This window comes from Alexandromys fortis, unplaced genomic scaffold (assembly GCF_014885135.2).
Source record: "Alexandromys fortis isolate MF-2015 unplaced genomic scaffold, M_Fortis_MF-2015_v1.1 scaffold_10, whole genome shotgun sequence".
Classification (NCBI taxonomy): domain Eukaryota; kingdom Metazoa; phylum Chordata; class Mammalia; order Rodentia; family Cricetidae; genus Alexandromys; species Alexandromys fortis.
In genome coordinates, this window is record NW_026067895.1 from 17979372 (window position 1) to 17995674 (window position 16303).

The 16303-nt window shown below is 41.7% G+C and overlaps 1 protein-coding gene across 1 annotated transcript; it reads left to right on the forward strand.

Annotated features, from left to right (window-relative positions):
* The first annotated feature begins 1184 nt into the window (after nucleotides 1-1184).
* On the forward strand, nucleotides 1185-6473 carry Ifit3 (interferon induced protein with tetratricopeptide repeats 3). The gene is made up of 2 exons (XM_050158235.1): nucleotides 1185-1524; nucleotides 4720-6473. Exons 1-2 carry the CDS (start codon nucleotides 1520-1522, stop codon nucleotides 5984-5986), a joined length of 1272 nt encoding a protein of 423 aa, XP_050014192.1. The 5' UTR covers nucleotides 1185-1519; the 3' UTR covers nucleotides 5987-6473.
* The last annotated feature ends 9830 nt before the right edge of the window (nucleotides 6474-16303 follow it).

The following is a 16303-nucleotide window of genomic DNA, read 5'->3' on the forward strand; positions in this document are numbered from 1 at the left end:
AACCACTGAGTCCATGTGCACTTTGCCTGACTTAACCCCTTCCGTTGCTCAGACCTAAGCAACATCTCTAAAGTTGATATGCTTACAACTTGTAAATATTCTAAACATAGTATCCTATTAATCAGAGCAAAGAAAGAAAAGGATATGGGCACTGTTAGAAATATTTCCTAACGCGAGCTCCCTGCTGACACAAAATTCCCAATCAAGCCAAATCAAAACAAGCCGGATTAAGAGATATCGAGGTTTAATGGGAGTTCTGCGCTCTCAGGTGGCCCCGATGGGGAAACCGGGAAGCTGTGCAAAAACACCCACCGGGAGGAAGGAAAAGGGACCACCTGTTCCTCTTTTGGGAACTCATTTAAATACACTGGGGAAGGGTCCTGACCCCATCCCCAAGGAGGGGTCAGGAGCTGGCCTACTGGGATTTAAAGTCCAGACCAGGCCTGGGATCTATGCTCCCAACTTGACAGGCACATCCTTTTTGGTCTGGTGTTTAAGGTTTCAAGTCCCAGTAGGTCAAAATCAGGCACTGAGTTCTGAATAACAGAATCACATGAGATCTTTAAAGAGACTATACTTTTAGTGCCTGTGCTAATTGAAGTCTTCTGAAGTACAGACTAAAGGCAAACACAGTAGGTTTAAGAGAGGTGCACTTAACCTCTTATGCCATTAGCAGTAGCAAGTTGCTAAGCAAAACAACCAACCAGAATCCCACAGCCGTCTAAGTTCATGTCTGCTTCCTGGAACATAGCAGCACTGTCAGAATTTGAAATCTGTTACTATTCCCGTATCTGTACTGACCTGCCCTTGGGGTCCTCACAGGAAACCTCCTCAGCTGTAGCCACTAAGAGCACTTCCTGAGCACATTCACTGTGTTCCCCTTTAAAAGGTGAGCCTTGCCCACTTCATCTCTTTCTGTCTCTCCGTGTCTGTCTCTCTCTTCCTCTCTTTTTTCTCTGCTTCTCTGCCTGTCTCTGTCGTCCCTCTGTCTCTCTCTCTATGCCTCTCTCTTCTACTGTTCCTGTCAGTCATCCCCCTCCCTCCTTTCTCCTATTCCCTTTTCTCCTATTAAAAAAAAAAAAACAAAAAAAAAAACAAAAAAAAAACAAAAAAAAACCCTCTTCACGTGAGCCCTGTTGCATGGTGTCTTACTCTCTCAGCCGCTTTTTAAACTACAACAATAAGTATCTCGCGGGACTCTGCTTTCATAAACACCATGTGTCAGCCTAGCTTTACTTTGTGCTGCTTCAGGCTGGGAAACTGGCTGGCTCCCAAAGGTCTCAGGATTAAGTTTCTTTTTCCTCTTCTGGCTGATTTTAAGTCAGTTTCACTTTCCAGTTTCGTCTTCTCTTAACACAAACACAAACCCCTAGAAACAGGAGAGCGTCCATTGGTGAGTTCCTCCCTCCACCAGCCCTTTATATAGTCCTCTCAGTGTCCTGCTGAGGCAGACTGAGATTTCGGAACCATTCAGCCCACACCCAGCTTTTCCCCAACAGCAGAGAAGCAGATCGTCATCATGAGGTCAGTGCAATCTCTGGTTCTCCACAGTAGATGATGCACGGGGCTGCTCTCTGCATGGGGTTTCTGAAGTTGTCTGATTGCTGATAGATTCAACACACCTGAATTAGTATGGCTTTTGGAGGGCATGTGCAAGACCCTGCCATTTCTAAAGCTGCTCACTGGATGGCACTAATTCCTGAGCTAGGAGAGGGGCTTTAAAGTATGGTTAGATTCACCCAGTGACAAAATATGACTCAGTGCTAGTACTAATGCAATTGTTCTTACTGGACTTTCCTCATGATGTTATTGAAAGGGATTAAGTCACTGAAAGCTCAGTGTGTGTGTGTGTTTGTGTGTGTGTGTGTGTGTGTATGTGTGTATGTGGTCGAAGGAAAATTCCTTTTCCAGAAAATAGTATGGAGAGTTGGAATTAGTACTGCAAATTCAACTCAAGGTGCTGAAATGTTTGATCACTTCAGGATTGAGGTAGAATAAATGATTCTTAGAGATGAGCAAGGTATTTTAGTATTGCGGGTTCTTTAAAAAATAATTTTTACATGAAACCAAGCCTCAATATTTAGTTATTTTTATGACTGTGAAATGCTGAAGGACAGGAGAAAACAATTCCCCCTCAAAAATATAAACTGTGCTGAATTTCTAGTTACAGGAAGCAGAACAATGGTGTGCCTAGAGGTAATAGTGATAGAGTATGAAGTCCACACGGGCATCCTATGGGATGTCTGAGTAACCTATAAGGGGTCTAGGTAGGTACAAAGGCATACACATTTGTTGAGACTCAGCAAATTATCCCCCCTAAAGTAAGTGCATTAGACTGTAAGAAAAGAGAAATCATAGCAAATGTGATTTTCTTAAATGTAACTACACCCGCTGAGATTCTGTCATTGGTGGAGCCTTAGAAAGAATAAAAGAAATGATACCTTTCCCACCAAATACCTATCAGGGAGGATTGTGGCAATTATGGCCCAGGGAAAGCAGATGCTACTTTGAGGGAAAGAAAAAAAGACATTTATCTCTGCCCTCAGCCCCAAGGATTATAAATATTTAACAAAGTCAGAGTTGTAATTACAATTACAACTACTCTGGGTTACTCCTTCCTATATAATTGGCCTGGGAGAAGACTGGGGTTAGTGGTGAGTATGATTGGCCAGAAAGCCAAGATCTGCCCAGAACCTTAGTGGCTAGCCTGCACAAGGGGTCTTACTGTGGTTTGTGCTTGGGAATGTCTACAGTCACCAATCTATGCAGGTCTGAGAACTTTAGACTACACTGATCAGAAGTCTACATCATTGAATTCTGTGAGGACAGAGGCAACTTGAGCTGCTCTTCCCAGCCAGGTTTAAAATCACAAAACAGGGTAAATAAAGACGTGGAAAGGCACCTGGTACCTCTTTGGGGTAGACTTTGCATGAGGCAAAGTCTCACGAAAAGCTCTTGTTCTATGTACAGCTTTCCTAGCTGTGGTCTTTCAGTGTGTAGAGATTAAATGTGCATTTGTCCAACTTTCTCATAACCTGTCTCACAATGTGTGCATTGTGTCTGTGCCTCTGTATTAGTTACTTGGCTTGGTCCACTGTGACAAAATATCTGATGAAAGCAACTCAAGGGAGAAAGGTTTACTTTTGCTCACAGTGTCAGGGTGCAGGCTCGGCAGAGAAGTCATGGTGGCAACAGCATAAACTGGTCATACTCTGTTCAATCAGGAAGCAGAGACATGTGAATGCTGGAACCCAGCCTGCTCTTCCTGTGTTTAGGGAGGTGCCTCCCACACATAGGACGAGTTTTCACTGCCTAGTTCAATCTTTCAGGAAAAACCTTCCTAGAGATGCCCAAAGGTGTGTTTCTGTGGCAATTATAAATCTCATCAGATTGACAAGGAAAATTAACCATTACAGCATCTTTCTCCTTTACAGTTAGTTCGAGGAAGAACAAGCAGGTGAGAGCTGCAGGCAGGGAGGCCTTGAAGAAGCATGGGTCAAGTCCCTTCAAGAACAATCTGACCCATGAAATCTGAGACAGAGGAGGCATCTCCTGGGGTTCTTGTTCCACCATATTTTCTTATAGTTAATTCTCTTGTTCTCATTACATCATTTCTACTTCCTGTCTGGTTTTCTCACCTATATTTCCTGCTTGGCCAATCAGCGTTTATTTATAACATGGTTGACAGAATACAGACAATTCTCCCGCACCAGGGAAAGCCTTGAAGAAGCATGGGTCAAGCCCCTTCAAGAACAATCTGGCATATGAAATCTGAGACTGAGGAGGCATCTCCTGGGGTTCTTGTTCCACCATATTTTCTTATAGTTAAAAAGACTAAACCAGGATTTGGGGATTGCTGTTTTGTCGTTATCTCCTTATCAGCATCCTGAATCTTCATCAAGTGTGTTCATTATTAATTCTATAATCTAAAAACTCTGGTATGTGATTAGGTCACTTAGAGCTGAATTTACTTTTTTGTTTTACTTTATCTTGAAAAAAAATTTTGAGACAGGGTCTAATTTTGTCACCCTGGCTGGCCTCAGACTCACAGAGATCAGCCTACTTCTTCCTCCCAAGTGCTGGGATTGAAGATGCGCACGAACACACTCAGCTGAGAAACGCATTTCATCAAAATAGAGCAGCACGTTATCAGGACCGACCTCCGAGTGACCTGCTAGGTTCCCTCTACCCTGTAAACTAGGAGTAGAGACAGAGTGCTACAACCTCTCAAATTGTACTCTGTGCCCTAATAATAATAATTGACTTTTGTAAAATGAAAAGGCAGATTTCCAAGATTTCTAAACTATTGATTGAGCAGATCTGAGATAGGGCTAAGGGGAGAAGGCCAAGAGATGAGACTATTTAATACAGACCACAGGTTGTGAAAAACGCCTCGTGCATCAGATCTGTGAAACTCTGCACGGGGACAACAGAAAGGAGTGGCAGGCAGGTGGGAAGAGTGAAAAGGGTGCGAACGTAAACAAATCTTGAACGTTTAATAGATGTTTGAGAAACTAGCTACTGCAAAGTATAACCAGAATGCAAATACAGCCTAGAGCCCATGGTTCACCCTGTACGCTCAGTCCAACAGCCACAAGAAGCTAGTTAGTTTTTCAGTCTCCTGGGGGCTCAGTCAAGCGAACAAGTAAAACTAACCATCAAGGGATACATAAGATGTGTAAGTGCTCATCATAGTACCCATGTCTGTTTTCTCCACAGTGAGGCCACCAGGAACTCTCTGGAAAAAATCCTTCCACAGCTGAAGTGCCATTTCACCTGGAACTTATTCAGGGAAGGAAGTATCTCAACTCATATGGAAGATAGAGTGTATAACCAGATTGAATTTTTAAACTCTGAGCACAAAGCGACGATGTACAACTTGCTGGCATATATAAAACATCTAGATGGTGAAAACGAGGCAGCCCTGGAGTGCTTAGGGCAGGCTGAAGACTTACTGAAGCCAAACCAGGATGATCAAGCAGAAATGAGATGTCTGGTGACCTGGGGAAACTATGCTTGGGTCTACTATCACATGGGTCTGCTCTCAGAAGCCCAGGCTTATGTTGACAAGGTGAAACATGTGTGCAAGAAGTTTGCAAATCCTTACAGCATGGAATGTCCGGAACTTGAGTGTGAGGAAGGATGGACACGCCTAAAGTGTGGAAGGAATGAAAGAGCTAAAATGTGTTTCGAAAAGGCTCTGGAAGAGAAGCCTAGTGATCCAGAGTGCTCCTCTGGACTTGCAATTGCCAGGTACCATCTAGAAGAAAACCCGGAGAAGCAGTTCTCTGTTGATGCTCTGAAGCAGGCCATAGAGCTGAATTCTAAGAACCAGTATGTCAAAGCTCTCTTGGCCCTGAAACTGCAGACGATGGGAGAGGAAGCTAAAGGGGAGCAATTGATTGAAGATGCCCTGAGAAAAGTTCCTAATCAAACAGATGTCCTGCAAAAGGCAGTCCAGTTTTTCAGGAGAAAGGGTAACCTAGACAGAGCTATCAAACTCCTTGTAACAGCACTAAGATCCACCGCACACAACAGTCCCCTCTACTGCTCGGTAATGGCCCATTACAAGATGAAACTGGAGCAATTGCAGAACAGAGGGGATGCTGAAACCAGTGAGAGCAAGGAGATAATGGAGGAACTGAGAAGACTGATGATGGAGTACATGCATCAGGCTCTTCAGAGGAGGCGAAGTCCTCTGAACTCCTACTCAGATCTCATCGATTTCCGGGAAGTAGAACAATACTATCAGTTGGTCTTCAAGAAGGAGAGTCCTCCTGCTGAGGAAAGGCAGCTCTACCAGCGCTATTGCGACCTCCAGGAGGATCACCGGAAGTCTGAAGACCTCGCTGCTCTGAAAGATTTCCTGCAGTCTCAGAGAAATGAAAAATCCATTGAGAAGGAAGAGCTGAAGGAGCAAGCAGAGGCAGCAGATGAAAACTTGCAGAAGCAAAATGCACTGGATCTTGGCCTCTCCAGGGAATGAGTCAGAACCCGGGGGTAGGGGGTGGGGTGGGGACATTCTTTGGGCCACAGACAACCTTTTCTTGACAGCATCTGAGCCCGAGGACAACAGGAAGTGTACCAGAGTACAGGCGCTCAACTCTGCACTGTGAGAGAAGTTTGCTGTGGAGTGTTTGCTACAAGATTTGGACATGGAGAAGCCTTTCTGTCAAGTGTTGCTGAGCAGGCTACTCTGGCTTAATTGCTTTAAGGAACACTTTTAAAGAACTGCTTTCTCTTCCTGACTCCTCTGTCCATCCTAGCCATGTAATTTTCCAGTCAACGGGTCTTTTCACTAATGGCCCAGAGAAACAGCATTCCAGGCTCACATAACACTTTTGTTTAACACTGGAATATTCTTAGCTCCCTTTTCTTTTGTTCTACCATGCATTTACATGTGTTCCTGATGATGATCCTATGGAAAATATGTATGACAAACTAAAATTCTTTAATAAATCTCAAAGTTTCAACTCAGAATACAGATAATTGTGTGGGTGGTGGAATAGCAAACTAAGACAGTAATAGTAATTCTCAAAGTTTCTTCTGCGAGGACTGGGGGTGACTTCTGAGTTCTACACCCCTTTCTGAGGAGCAAATGGCAGTTATTTATGAAAAAGAGAAAACAAGAAGTTGGAAGGGAAACATGTTGGGGAGGACTAGGAGTACAGAGAGGGAGGTGGTTGGGATGGGTATGACCAAAATACATTATATACACGTGTGTGAAATTTTAAAGACATTTTAAAGGGTTTTTTTTGATGGAAAATTATGAACATATAACACACAGTCCAAAACATGGAATATCTGTCTGATCACTGTACCAATCCAGATATGATCAGTGGCTCTAGGAACTGACACTCTCCTTCCAGTCCCCAAGATACAGTTGAGGACTGGGCACAGTTAGCAGCTGATTCTTTGGCCACGTTTTTTGGGGACCCAGAGACAGCAGAGTGCATCCCCTCCCATCATTGTGTGAGGACACTGGGACTAGTCTTGCTAAAGGGCAAGGTCCATCCAGGGTGGTGATGGGTCACTCAAACTTGTCAGCATCTTTCACCGAGGGCTTCATTTTACTCAGCCATCAGAAGAATCTCCTAACTTTTCATCCTCTTCCTTTGCAGACTGAATTGTTGCTGTCGTTTTCAGGTAGGTTTTTCTTTGTAGCACAGGTTGGCCTGGAATTCTTTGTGTCTCAAATGCACAGTTCTCTGGAATCAGCCTCCCTAGTTCTGGGATTTAAGGTTTATGGCTCCATGCTCAGCTCTTGAATCTCTTTATCATTCATTTATAAGTATTTCTTAAATTGTAACAATATACAAGATATCTTAAGCAGAGGTAGAAACATGCATGCTTTAAATATGACAAAATAACTTTGATTGGGGGAACAATTATTGTTAACAGAAATAGGAGCATATTCAATATAACAAATATAATTTGGATTTGTATCACTATACAAGAGTCTCTACCAATGTAAATTGTCTATAAATAATAGCTCACAAGTAGACACACCATCCCATCCACTCTTTTTTTTTTCCCAAAAGAGATCCCTGTGCTTACTTCATTTCTACCCCCACTTATAATGAACCCCTAGAAGATGTTCTTAACCTGAGGACAAAGTTTTTTGGGAGAGGAGACGTCACTTTCTAGAATTACTTCCACCTGTCATAGGGGCGATGTTACATCTATAGGATACTGTAAAAACTAAAATGTTGGTTAATTTTCAAGATAATTGTCTGGTACAATTGTAGATAGTCTCTGAGTATTTGGTAAGGTTTTTTCTGAAGTTCTTTGTTGAAGTTCTGGCCAGAACATTGTAAGAAGGTGCACCATCTCAGCTAGCCAAGTTGGAATCATCTTGAATAGTTTATAACCCAAAACTGATCTTAAAGTGGTGCTATCAGCATAATGGCATCATGCCAACCAGGTGGAATTGTTGTGCGGCCCCATTTTCTTCCTGGAGATGTCAAAGATTACTGCAGGAAAATTTATTGTTCATTGTGTAAAACTTAAACATTTTTCATAGTAAAACAGGAAGTTTGAATTTCTGTAGACATATATTCAATGAAAGTTACCATAGAGAAAAAATTGGTATGGGGAGAAGTAAAATTTTTGAAAGTAGATTTTTTTGATAGTCCCTAGATTTTATCTTCCTTCTCTCCCATACCAAGTGGCTCCTGATTATGAGACAGAAACCCAGGATTTTTTTTTAACAGCATGCTCAAATTTAGAGAAGGAGAGCCACTGTCTAACCTCAAAGCCTGCTTTGACTTTTAATAGTCCACAACTACTATTATATATACACACACACATTTAGGTAGTGAGATCTTACCCTGTGGAGGATATTGGTATCATAAGTCAGATTCTCTTCGCTTGTGATTCTTTCTGGGTAGATATCTTTTCTTCTTTAAGCATCTAGATATCCAAGGTCTCTTGACTTTTCAAAGATGGGTATTTTCCTGCAAAGACAAGGACAGAACCCTGCTCAAAGCCTTATAAGGTTTCCTTACAACCTGTGGATTTCATCTCTGTGGATGAACTGTCATTTCTCTTTGTCATGAGGTTTCTCTTTTTTCAAACAAAATCTTGATTAATTTTGACGGTGTTCAGAGCTGTGGAAACAAGAGCAAAACCCCTTCGCCAACATAGCATATCTCCTGGTTTCTGTTCTAAAATCAACACATCTTTGAAATATACTGGCATATTTAATTCAGAAAAAATTTTAATTATCCAGTGTCTCTCTGCAGCTGTTATTTCTTTCTCATTAGCATTCAGAAAATTCATGGTTAATAAAGCATTATGCAATCATTTCTGGGGGTAATTTTCATCCCTTTCTGTTTCTTTAACTTAGCCTTTATAGTTCAATTTGAGCTTTCTATAACTGCCGACCTGTAGGATTGTGTGGCATACCTGTAATATGTTTTGTATTTGTAAAATAATATGTAAAAAACTTTTTCCTTTTCTTAGAAACATATGCTGGGGCATGTCTGTTTTTATTTGTGTAGGTATACCCATGATAGCCATGACTTCTAATAAATGAGTGATTACTGAATCAGCTTTCTCTGAACTCAAAGCAGTTGCCCATTGGAAACGTAAATAGATATCAATGATGTGATGTACATATTTTTACAGATTTTACAAATTCTACAAAATGGAACTTCCATTTGCCAGATTCCATTCCTTTGAGAACTCTTTGGGTTACTTACTGCAGGCAATTGTCTTTGGTTGTATAAAGGACAAGTAGGACATTCTCTTATAATTTCCTTATAATGTTGCCATGTAATAGAAAAGTCCTGTTTTTACACCTTTGATAGTGACATAATATTTTTTATGAAATTCTGAGGTCTTCAGCACATTTTCAATCAATAATCGATCAATTTCTGCATTAACTTGTGCTAGAGGACCTGGCAGACCCTTATGGAATAAGGTGTGTGTTATGTATTTAAGATGAAGCCTATTCTTGATTATATCTTGAACCTGAATAAATAACAAAGTCATGTAATTTCTAATGGTTTTATTTCTGCTAATTGATGAAGTCTCAAAATTCCTTTTAAAATTAATTCAGAGACATTTTTTCACATAGGATTTTAATTTTTTACTCAGTTTATGCAACAAAAAGATTCATTCTAAGATAATATCTTCCCTATACATTAAAATTCCTGTCGGAAAATAGTTGGTGGGTAATATTACCAGAATGCAGTTAAGACTCAGATCCACATGATCCACATGTGCCTCTTGTAATTTCTCTTCAATCAAAGTCAATTCTGTCTGAACTTCAGCTGATAATTCCCTGGGAATATTTAAATTTTTTTTAAATTAATCATGTCACCAGATCGTATCCCAATAGTGGGCTGTAGATGGGAAATGTTGGAAGTTAACTAATCTCTCCTAATTTTCACTTTTCATGTTCTAATTTTTCAGTAAACCTATTGTATAACCTAGAAAATTTATAGAATGTCCTCTTTGTGTTTTTTTTTTTCCAGGAGCAATTTGTAATCCCCAATGAGGCAAAACTTTCTTTATTGCTTCAAACATCCTTTGTAAAGTATCTCCATTTGAATCAGATAGCGAAATGTCATCCATGTAATGGTAAACTATAGATTCAGAATATTGCTTACATATAATTTCCAAGGGCTGACTTACAAAATATTGGCACAAGGTGGGAATATTTAACATTCCTTGTCGAAGAATCTTCCTTTGCTATCTTTTAGCTGGCTGAGAATTATTATAAATAGGCACTGTGCAGACAAATTTTTCTCTCTTTTTTTTTTTTCTTGCAAAGTTATAGTGAAGAAACAATCTTTTAACTATAAGAGGCTTTCCTTTGCCGGGCAGTGGTGGCGCACGCCTTTAATCCCAGCACTCGGGAGGCAGAGGCAGGTGGATCTCTGTGAGTTCGAGACCAGCCTGGTCTACAAGAGCTAGTTCCAGGACAGGCTCCAAAAAAACCACAGAGAAACCCTGTCTCGAAAAAACAAAACAAAACAAACAAACAAAACAACAAAAAAAGAGGCTTTCTTTTAAGCAATAGGGAAGGCAAAGAAATTCCAGATTGTAGAGGATCCATTAGTTGGATCACCTTATTAACAGCTCTTAGATCTGTTACCATTCTCCATTTTTCAGATTTCTTTTTAACAACAAATACAGGAGAATTCCAAGGGCTGGTTGATTCTTCAAAATACTGAGCATTTAGTTGCTCCTGTACTAGCTGTTCTAAAGTTTGCAGTTTCTCAATTATTAAAGGCCATTGGCTAACCCAAAGAGGTTTCTTAGTTAACCATTTTAAAGGTAGGGTAGTTGGTATCTCTGAAAGTTTGCTAGTCGTTCTGTGTTTTTGTAAAGTCTGAATGGTTGATGATTTTTTATAGTACCTTATAATACCCTTCCCAGAAATATGAGTTGGTTTATGTTTCATTTCTGAGACTGCAGGAACGTTAATCTTGGTATTCCATTGCTGCAAAAGATTACAACCCTATAGATTCACTGCTATATTAGCTACATATGGCTTCAGCCTTCCTCTCTGTCCTTCTGCTCCTGTGCATTCAACCCATCTCATGCTTTGTTTTCCTTGAGGCCAGGTTCCAATTCCTAGGAAGTAAACATCTGCCTCCTGAAGAGGCCAATTCAATGTCAAGATTCTGGAGTAATAATAGTCACATCCACAATCATGTCCAATAAATTTTCAACGATAATGTTATTATTCATACTCTCAGCTTTGGTCTTTGGACATTTATAGAAATCTGTCAAAGCATACATTTCCTATTTTCTTTTTTTAAAAAGATTTACTTATTTATTATTTATACAATGTTCTGCCTGCACATATGTTTGCAGGCCAGAAGAGGGCACTAGATCTCTTTACAGATGGTTGTGAGCCACCATGTGGTTGCTGGAAATTGAACTCAGGACCTCTGGAAGAACAGCCAATGCTCTTAAACTCTGAGCCATTTTTCCAGGCCTACATTTCCTATTTTCTACTAGAATTTTTGATTCATCCTCCATGAGTATTCTTTCATCCAGAGCAGTATTTTTTTTTTTTTACAGGAGCCCCTGGATTTTCTAATTTTCCTGGAGAGGCATGTCCTTTATATATAAATGACTGAACCAAATTTGACTTGGGGGCCTGTGATAGGCTTCCCCAAATTTCCCGGTGGTAACTACTTGTCTTGTTTGTCTCTTATTAATCTACATTCATTGGTCCAGTATCTGCCATTGCTGTATATTCTACATACTTCAGAAGCTTAAAATCTTCTATTTTGTCATTCCCAGAAGAAACATTATTTCTAGGAATTCTCTGTCTACAATCCCATCTCATATGGTCTATTATATCACAATTAAAACATTTGGTATGTTGATGTCTCTTCATACCATTAGAAATTGCTTCTCCTACCCAAGTCTCAGTATTATAGTGAAATGACTCAACATTGGCTGTGTGTAGGATCTATTTATCCATTGGTGCTGACCTGATCTTTAAAACCCAAATATCCTTCACATTCTCAGTTGGCATTTTCAAAAAGCCAGGGATTCAATAAGTACTCATCTAGCTTCTGGATCTTTTGCCCTTATTTGTATACCTATAGTTAATCTTTGTAAAAAGTCACAAACATTAAAAACAATGACTTAAGAGGACTTAAGTATTTACCTTTCTCTCCCTTTGACATAATTGTATCCTCTCCTGAAAGTTTTTCCTCAACAGGGAGGTCAGCCTTGAATTTCAATCAGCTGATGCCAATAGGAGAAAGGACTCTTTGGATATTTTCCCAATCAAGTTTAATTATGAAGAACCAGGAGGTGTGAGTCGGTGAGCTGGCTAGGTATATGTCACAGAGTTAAAATGCTTGCTATCAGTCCTGCATCCTTCTGGGATCAGTCGCCATAATCCATGGTTGAGGAGAGAATTAAATCCAGAGGGTGGTATTGTGATGTCCACACATATGTCATGACACATTGGTAATCACAGACATACACACACAAACACTCACTCATGTTTTACATATGGCATTAACTGATACCAATAATATGTTTAGAAAAGGCAGGGTTGAAAGTACCAAAAATTATATGGCTCTGAGCTCAAATTGGCTTCTTCCTTGCAATGTCAGCTCTCTTTGCGCCTTGGCTAAGCCAAACACTGCTAGGCTCATCCTGTGACAACTGTCTGTTCAGCCAGGTTTGGCACAATTGAGAGAAACCCAGAGAGTCCACACAGAACACCTCGGAACCAGCACCATCACTGCCTGGCATGCGGTTCCTTGAGATTGACCTTCAATACCCTGGGGTAACACGGGAGTCCATCCAACCTCTGCTTAGCAGGCAGCATGTGGAGCTCAGATGGTGCTCTTCTTACTCTAAGCTACTCCATGTTGTAGGTTTTTCAGACTGCCCATTGCTGAAGCAGACTCCATTGCATAAGCAATTCTAGAGTCCATTCTGAGGGAGACATCACACACACTTTAGCCACTGGATAGAGCCAGAAAGAGCACCAACTGCACTCAGTGCTCATCCAGCCCAGACTGACAAATGGTTTACACCTGAGAGAGGAAGGGAAGCTTCCCTACAAGATCATTGTGGAGAAGTCTGTGTCATACCCCAGTTAGGGCCTATGTCCAAGTCCCAAGCCCTGCTGCACCAGTGATCTGTGTTGTCGTCCAAGGGCTGAGTTATAACCAAAGGCCATGCAGTCTGTGCTGTCTCCTGAGGCTATAGTGACATTTGTGGTCAGGGTGGCCTGCAAGGGCCTTGTCTGGGTCCATGGTGCTAATGCAGTTTGTGCTCTAACTCAATCTGTGCCCTCAGCATCTATCAAAGGCCATGGGGATGTCCTTGGTCTCTGCCAATGCATGAAGCCATCAATATCTGTAGGCTGTGCTGCTGCAGGGTACCAGATTGTTGTGGCTGGGCATCTTGATGTCCTTTGACAGGTCAGCCTATGAGAGCTGGATCTCGGGTAGTGTTCTTACTGAAGCATAGGCCTGTGTTTGTGATCTATAGTGTCCCCAGAATTTGAATGGGGCATCAGACCCATGTCCCCACTGAACGGACAGAGCACAGAGACAACTTTTGTGGTGAAAGTGATATCAATGGCATCACAGGTAGAGTTAAGAGGGGAAGACATGGAAGGCTTTTGTGACAGACATTGGACCTTTCAACCTGTCGTCCTCTAAAACACATAACAGCCCTGGATGGGGAGCCACCAAAGAGAACTCTTAAAAAGTGTCAAAAACAGTGGAACTGATCTATTGGGAGCTCACCAAGGCCAGCAGGACTGGGGCTGAATAAGCATGGGATGAACCCGGATTTTCTGAATGTGGCAGACAATGAAGGCTGATGAGAAGCTAAGGACAATGGCACTAAGTTTCGATCCTAATACATGAACTGGCTTTGTGGGAGCTTAGCCTGTTTGGATGCTCACCTTCCTGGACCTGGATAGAAGTGGGAGGACCATGAATTTCCTGCAGGGCAGGGAATCTGGACTGCTCTTCATTCTCGNTCTTACATATCACCTTAGAACCTTCATCTGGCAATGGATCGAGATAGAGACAGAGATCCAAATTGGAGCACCGGACTAAGCTCTTAAGACCCAAATGAGGAGCAGAAGGAGGGAGAACATGAGCAAGGAAGTCAGGTCCACGAGGGGTGCACCCACCCACTGAGACAGTGGAGCTGTTCTATTAGGAGCTCATCAAGGCCAGCGGGACTGGGACTGAATAAGCACGGGATGAAACCGGACTCCCTGAAGGTGGCGGACAATGAAGGCTGATGAGAAGCCAAGGACAATGGCACTAGGTTTTGATCCTAATACATGAACTGGCTTTGTGGGAGCCTAACCCGTTCGGATGCTCACCTTCCTGGTCCTGGATAGAACTGGAGAACTGGGAGGACCTTGGACTTCCTGCAGGGCAGGGAACCTGGACTGCTCATCATTCTCGAGAGGTAGGGGGAATGGAGTGGGGGGGGAGGGGGAGATAAGGAGGGGAGTGGGGAGAGGGGGGCGATGTGTGCGAGGAGGGGGAGGGAAATGGGCAAATTTTTTTGCAACAACTAATAAAAAATAAAATAAAATAAAAAGTGTCACAAACTGTGATAGAAGTGTCAATCATTGTAATGTCAGATACCCTACATCAACTTTTTCCCCCCAATCTTTAAAACCAGAACTCCAGAGACAGAGACTGGTGGATATCTGAGTTCAAGACCAACCTGGTCTACAGAGTGAGTAGCAGAACATGTAGAGCCACACATAGAATTCTGTCTCAAAAGACCAAAATGTAGGAATGATTAAATAAATATAAAAAAAAAAACTTGTGAAAGAGCTGAAGACTAGCGCTCCACAATTCACAGGTCCTGAGCTTCTGGAGAATGTGTAGGAGAGCAAGGACTCAGTTGTATTTTAGGGGCCGGCCGCTATGAATTTGACCATGCCCCAAATACTATGTAGATAACACAAAGTGGACTTTGTGGGTTTTTTTGTTTGTTTGTTTGTTTTACTGCTTTTGTAAGTTTGCAAGGGGAAGTGGACATGGAATGACTGTAAAGATCTGTGTGCTTGATGTTAAAATCCCAGATAATCAAAGAAGATGGTATATGGGAAAAAAAGATTATTATACAGATTAAAAATGAGGTGAATTAGGGGCATTTCAAGGAGACCAGGGGCAAGGACTTACCTGGCAAATCAGATCCAAGAAGAAGTGTGGCTTCCACCCTTGGATATCACCCATAGACTGACAGTTAGCTGACACTGGGATGTCACAGCCCACAATAACCTATCATCTGATACCTGATGTTTGTGTCAAAGGCTGAGAACCGTGTGACCAACATTAGTCCCCTCCCTTGGTGCAGTCTGCTCTACTGAAGGCCCTTTCGCCTGATCACCCATCTAGACCTAGACCTGACTTGCAGCTCTTGCCCTTGACTTGGTTAGGCCTTTTGACACCTAGCTTGATTCTTCAGCATCATTCTTGGCCCGACACTGACAACAACACCAGCAATCAGTACCAGCAGCCCCTCCTGGCCTCCTACTCATCTATGGCTCTTTCTCATTGGGATCATTCTCACTTCTCTTTTGAACTTCAGTTCATTAAGAAACACTGAGAATAGAACTGGTCACTAAGTACACATAATCTATATTTAGTAAACAATAGTGACGTTATTAGCTCCAGCCTGATGCTCTAACCACAAAGCACAGTTGTTTTTCTTATCATTATTAATTTAAATATTTTTTACATTTATTCAGTGTTTTGTGTGTGTGTGTATGTGTGTGTGTGTGTGTGTATGCCTGCTCGCCATCACATGAAATTACCCATGATTGTCCCTTGCATAGCTGTGCAGAACAGGCCACAACTTGTTGAAGTTTCATCCTTGCAGTTGTGTTAATGAGAAAAGTCAAGACAATAATAGAGAGACTACACTATGGGGGAAAAGAAGAACAAAGAAAACCCAAAGGAGCTGACAGGACAGTTAAACAGAAGGAAGAGAGTTAAAGGAGGAGCAGAGGGCAGAGAAGAGCTCCTGAGCATTGGCAGTGTGAATCTGCAGACATAGAGCACAAGGTGCATCCTGGCCCAGTGAGTCCGGGATCTAAAAGCTCAATGCAAGAAACTTAAGCATTTCAGTTCTCTAGTTTTGACATATAACTCTCGTGAAGTTAAGGGTAAGATACAGGGCTTAGTGATAATAGGACATGCCAGATAGCTGAAGCATCCAGTATCTTACAGACATATCATGCCCTGAAATATCTTGTAAATATGTCTCCCCTCAGGCAAAGGTGGAAATGGCTTCCTGGAAGAGAAGAGTCTGTCAAATAACCAGATCCTAG